Genomic DNA, 6,000 nt, shown 5'->3' with positions numbered 1-6,000 from the left:
AGTCCTGGGGCTTTGTTGAATGAACTCAGGGCCTGGGCACTGCCCCTGAGCTTCTTTTGCTCAAGGCTAGCACTCTACCACTTGAGCCACAGCACCACTTCTGGCCTTTTCTGTTTATATGGTACTGAGGAATTGAACCCAGGGCTTCATGCATGCTAGGCAAGCACTCTACCATTAAGCCACATTCCCAGTCCTGGTCTTGAACTCTTAGGTTCTAGTGATCTTTCTACCTCAACTTTCCAAGTGCTGGCAGTTCAGGCATGGACCACTATATCCAATTTGCAAGTAAGTTTTGATTTGGATAGTATGTTTAAAACTTAACAGCCAGGTGCTGGTGGCTCATATTTGCAATCCTAGTTACTCAGAAGGCTCAGATCTGAGGATCACGGTTCAAGCTAGCCTGGTCAGAAAATCTGTGAGCCTCTCATCTCCAATTAATCACTAGAAAACTGGAGGTGGAGCTGTAGCTCAAAACAGTAGAGCACTAGCATTGAGTGAAAGAGCTCAGAGACCAGTGCTCAGGCCCTGAATTCAAGCCCAACTGACAACAAACAAACAAACAAAAACTACCCAAAATGGCTAGGAAGGTGGCTCAGTGGTAGGGTACTTGCCTTGCATGCATGAGGCCCTGGGTTTGACTCCTTAGCACCACATAAACAGAAAAAGCCAGAAGTGGTGCTGTGGCTCAAGTGGTAGAGCGCTTGCTTTGAGCTGAAGAGCTCAGGGACAAAGCCCAGGCCCAGAGTTCAAGCCCCATGACTGACAAACAAACAAACAAAACCCACAAAAGATAACACCCAAAAAACAATTGCTACCAATTAGGTACTAGGGAAGGATGTATAGCGAAGTTGCAGTGTGAGCACTTAATATGCAAGAGGCGCTGAGTTCAATCCCTAGTACTCCCTGTCAAATGATTACCCACATTTCCAAATTGACTATTTTGTATTAGTATTTTGATTTTCTTTGGGATAGAACTGAGGACCTCCCACTTGCTAGGCAAGGGCTCTACCACTTGAGGTATGCCCCCATTTGGATTTCTGACTTCTTTTTAGAAGGAACAATGGAAGACTTGATTGACACCAAGCCTCACATTTTCCCACAACAATCAGTTGGTGCTTTAGATGCATGCCTGCCCAGAATACAGTCTCTACTGCTCTTCATTCTTACCCATGGCCACAGTGAAGCTTACTCTTTATTCCCAACCCAATTTTTATAGGTCAAGATTGCATGCCATGCCTGCAGCCTTCTCTGCTCTTGTTTCCTACTGGTCAGAAGTTTGCCAAACCTAAAGACAGCATTTTGTTGTTGCTGTGTTCCCTATGTCTCTGATCAGAGTTGTATATGCATATCTGACTTCAATACTAAGTAATCTTCTAGTTTTCATAAAAGAATATGGGGATTCCCTGTTCCTCAAGTTACACATTCTTGTTTATCCTAGAAAAATTCTAAATTCAGCCTTTAAGTTAGCTGGGAAAAATTACAAATCATCCACTTGCTCTAATGCAAGGTGTTGACAAGAATGAAACCACAGCGAGCAATGCCACCAAGTGGTGGAGTGATTTGATGCAGAATTGCCACCAGTAGTCAGGAGAGAGAGGGGGAGGGGGGGAGGAGAGAGGGAAAGAGAGGGAGGGAGGGAGGGACAGAGGAGAGAGAGAGAAAGAAAGAGAGAGGGGGGAACTCACTCAAATTATAGGGCCATTCAGAAACTAGAAATAATAATGCATGCATAGGACTAGGGATGTGGTTCATGTGGTAGAGCACCTGTCTAACAAGTATAAGGCCCTGAGCTCAAATCTCAGTACTGAGGGGTAGGGGGGTGGGGTGGGGGGGGGGAGCTTGCACTTTTCCATAAGCTAGTTCTTCTGAGGTTCTCTTTGAAAAAGCTAGGGACAGCTATACCAGGAGCTATGCTTCTTCTTCTTTTTTTTAAACCACCTTTTGGATGCATTTTCTGTTTGTTTCTTTCCTTAAGCATGCAGCCATTTTCAAAAAGTGTGAGCAGAGAGCTATTAAATTCTTTTAATATCAGCATAGCAAGAAGGTTAAAACAAATTAAAAGCTCCCCAAATTTCTCTTTTGAAAAACAAGACTGAACCTCTTGAGGGTAGGATTTCACATGCATTGAGCACTTAGGAGGAAATAAAACCACTTTAGAGTGAAGAACTGACAACTCCAAATCTTCGTTCTCAGCCGCCTTGCCAGTGACCCCTGTCACTGTCAGAAGGAAAACCAGGAACATCCCTAGTTTTTCTGTGTATTCTAGAAACCTAGGCCATTTTGAAGACACAAATGAGAATTTTTCTTCTTTTTCCTTTTCTCTCCTCGTCAGCATAGAAACTATTGTGGGCACTTGCCAATCAGTTCCCAGTTCACTGGCAGCTCTCTTCTCCCTCCCCACTTCAATGCCTTCTGAATAATTTTCTAAAAGGAATAGTTTTCTGAAAGTAACATGAGTAGCTTGAGGGATGGTGGCTGAGGCAAGATCACCAGTTCAAGGCCAACCTGGGCTTGAAAAATTAAAATGACCTGGTCACTTCAAGTATCCTGTTCTACTGTCCACACATTTCTATCCCCTCAGAGGTGAAATATTACCACTCTGAAAGTCAGATAGTCATTATTCACACAAGAGAATTAAAACAGGATCACAGAGAGAAAGGATGAGAAGTCGATTTTTTGTTTACTTGTATGAGGAAAACAACACATGGGCATCCACAGTATTTAATTTGTTTGGGTAATAGTTACAGATAAACAGATACACTCCATATATAATTACCAATACGTTTTATACAGTTCATATTTCAGTACAACACTATTTTATTTACATTCTATTTATGTACATTAACGTCTTTCTAAAGTCAGTGCATTGTCAACAAGTTTTATACAGAAATTTACAAGGTGAATGTAAGTTAATAGTTAATTTAATAAATTTTCTGCTAGTTCATGAATTTAAAAAAATTAATTACAACCAATATAACAAACACAGATCAAACAACATTAGTAGATTGTGCTACCTGTTTAAATAAAACATCTGTAAGGAAATTATTTAAAATCTACTTTTTTCATGGGACTTGTCTAGGTAGAAATGGACAGATTGGATACACTGAAAATCTTGAGACTACAATGTATGCATTTTGACTTCATTACATTAAATCATTTGGCCATTCCTTCCTACTTGCAATTATATTCTTCTGAAAAAAGTTCCCACTTAGGAAGCCACTTAAGGCAACCTTTCTAAATGCTCTGGGAAGAACTAGTAGTTACTGGCTTCAGATATCACAACACGAATGCTTAATTACACTGGCATTTACTACCCATGAGGAAGGAAGGTTAAAAGGAGCTGACTGTGAGAATTAACTTCTAGGGTCCAAATAAAATTTTTTAAAAAAGAACAAAAAATAAGGAGAAACATTTCCTTTGAATAGATATTAAAACACAACACAGGAAAAAAATGCTGCTTGAAAATAAATAACATTCATTTTTGTTCCAGTCTTGAATAATCAGAAGAAAAATGATATAAGCAAAGATACAACTTTTGATGACCAGTGCAAAAAAAAAAAAAAAAAAACAACAAATCAAGAACAAACAAAACAAAAAACCTAAATAAAAAAATAAATGGATGTGCAAACCAAACAGTTTACTTTCTAAACTCACCAATTTCATTAAAACTACACTAACTACCAAGGTTTGGGATGTGTTTTGTTTTTAAATTTTTATAAGATGGGGAAAATACCCCCAATCAAGTTAGTTTATAGCCCTTAGAGCCATCAAAATGTAAGTCTGTTTGCATGTATTTTCTTTTTTAAAGTGCAAAACAAGAAAACAGGGAGAAAAACCACCACTAATGTGAAACACCATCTAACTCTGACGCCACATACTCGCCTAGAACCTCTGTGCAACACGTGCATGGGAAGATGGTGCAAACATTGGCAACCACCCTGCCACACTCACAGTGTGTGGGGGAGAAAGTTTTGAGGACACTTGGAGTATCCTACAAGAAGGGATGCCTTTATCAACGCAGCCATTTTAGTTGGCTTTCACAGATGCTTTTTCTTTCTCCTGGATCTTCCAACTAAGACCCTGGCCCAAAGGACATAGCTTTTAAAGAGATTATCCCTCTCAAATTGACCACTATATGTCTCTGCCACCAATGACTGGTTGTGTCTCAAACACAAACACAGTAACAGAAAGCAAGAAAGACTTAGGAAGAGTGGGGAAATGGGTTTAAAAGATGAAAACTCTGTGTTCATGGCATGAGATTCATTTGCATACCTTTCAAGATCTTGCTTTCTTATCTTGTCAATATAACTTCAGGGAAAAGGAGGTAGCATATCATGTCGTCCTAGACAACACTACAATTTAAAAAAAAATTTTTTTTTTTACTTTGACTCTAAGGAAATCCTTAGTATTTTGTTATGATTATTGGTAAACTCTATCCTCACTACAAGTCTGTTCATATCTGGACAAGCACAATTTAATTCTTATTTGGTCCCAGGTGGTTGGTGCCAAACCCTTTTGTTTATCAGGCTAATGGTAGAATCTGCCTAAAGGTTCTCAACCAGAGAGACTTCAAAACAAAATGGTTATTATTCTTAAGCTTCACTGCTATTTTAATTAGGATTTCTCTTTTGTGCTTCAGGGTCACAGAATAAAATAACTACATTTAGTCTGCCTTTCAGTGATGCTTTTGCCAAATGTCAGCTACAAGGAGTCATCTCTCCCACACCACCAGCCCATCTAGCAGCACAGCAGTAGCCTTCACTGTAACACACAGTACTTTTTGTAATCAGACTCAAAGTCTTCGTCCATGCTGCTCGTGTCTGCCATCTTTTTGCCATCAATCTTTGGCAGAAATTGTGCATAGTCTATCCCCCGCTGCTCATAGAAAAGAATGTAGGCAGAGTCAGTGTCAATTTCATCAGGGTGAAGTTCCTAAAGGGCAAGAAAAGCTTTTAATATACAAGTTATCATGGTATTGGCTCTTTGTTTTTGTTTTTGTGCCAGTCCCGGGGCCTGAACTCTGGGCCTGGGTGCTGTCCCTCAGTTTTTCAGCTTAAGGCTAGTGTTCTACCACTTGAGCCACAGTGCCACTTCTGGCTTTTTCTACTTGTGTGGTGCTGAAGAATTGAACTCAGGACCTCATGCATGCAAGGCAAGCAATCTCACTGAGCCACATTCCCAATACCATGGCATCGGCTCTTAATCCTAGCCAGGGCAAGGAAGACCAGCCCTCTCTAATGAGTGAACCTAATTGCTTCCATTCAACTTAATATGTCTGCTGCTTCACACCTGCCCTGAAAATAAACTCCATTCTTCTTTCTTTATTTTTGTTTTTGGGGTCTGGTTGTGGAGCCTGAACTCTGGGCCTGGGCGCTGTCCCTCAGCTCTTCAGCTCAAGGCTAGCACTCTACCACTTGAACCACAGCACTACTTTTGGCTTTTTCTTTTTGCTTATGTGGTGCTGAGGAATCGAACCTAGGGCCTCATGCATGCAAGGCAAGCGCTCTACCACTGAACCATCTTCCCAGCCCCTATTTTTTTTTTTTTTTTAATGCTGGTACTGCAGATTGAATTCAGGGCCTCACTTTCTTGCTTGGCTTTCTTGCTTAAGGCTGGTGGCTTTACCACTTGAGCCACACCCCCAACTTCTGGCTTTTTGCTATTTAATTGGGGATAAGAGTTTCTGTCTGCATGGCTTCAAGCCAGGATCCTCAGATCCCAACCTTCTGAGTAAATAAGATTGTAGCCATGAGCCACTGGTGCCAAGCTGAGCCCCATTATCTTTAATAATTATTTTAGGGGAAAATATGTTCAAAATCCTATCGGACTTTAATGTTTCAAAAGATTGGGTAGAGCCCAGTCCTCAGTAGAGTACTTGCCTAACATGCATGAATCCTTAGGCTTGATACTCAGCACCACAAAAAACAAAGCCAAAACACTCTCCCCACCCTAAAATTCCTGTCTCAAAACCCTGAACATTCGAATCTTTTTCCTCATTTC

General features: G+C 40.6%; 1 protein-coding gene across 6 annotated transcripts in view; it reads right to left on the bottom strand.

The window, feature by feature from the left end:
- Nucleotides 1–2,673: 2,673 nt before the first annotated feature.
- Nucleotides 2,674–6,000, bottom strand: part of Usp32 (ubiquitin specific peptidase 32) — a 165,703-nt gene continuing 162,376 nt past the window's right edge. For all 6 annotated transcript variants that reach the window (XM_070027100.1, XM_070027096.1, XM_070027097.1 and 3 more), the window contains one exon: nt 2,674–4,932. In XM_070027100.1, coding sequence (XP_069883201.1) covers nt 4,759–4,932 — 174 coding nt within the window. In that variant the 3' untranslated portion in view covers nt 2,674–4,758. The remainder of the gene's footprint in view (nt 4,933–6,000) is intronic.

Source organism: Dipodomys merriami, unplaced genomic scaffold (assembly GCF_024711535.1).
Source record: "Dipodomys merriami isolate MVZ:Mamm:240054 unplaced genomic scaffold, mDipMer1.0.p SCAF_19, whole genome shotgun sequence".
Taxonomy (NCBI): Eukaryota; Metazoa; Chordata; class Mammalia; order Rodentia; family Heteromyidae; genus Dipodomys; species Dipodomys merriami.
The sequence above is the reverse complement of the archived record's forward strand: the minus strand, read 5'-3'. Positions and strand labels throughout refer to the sequence as shown.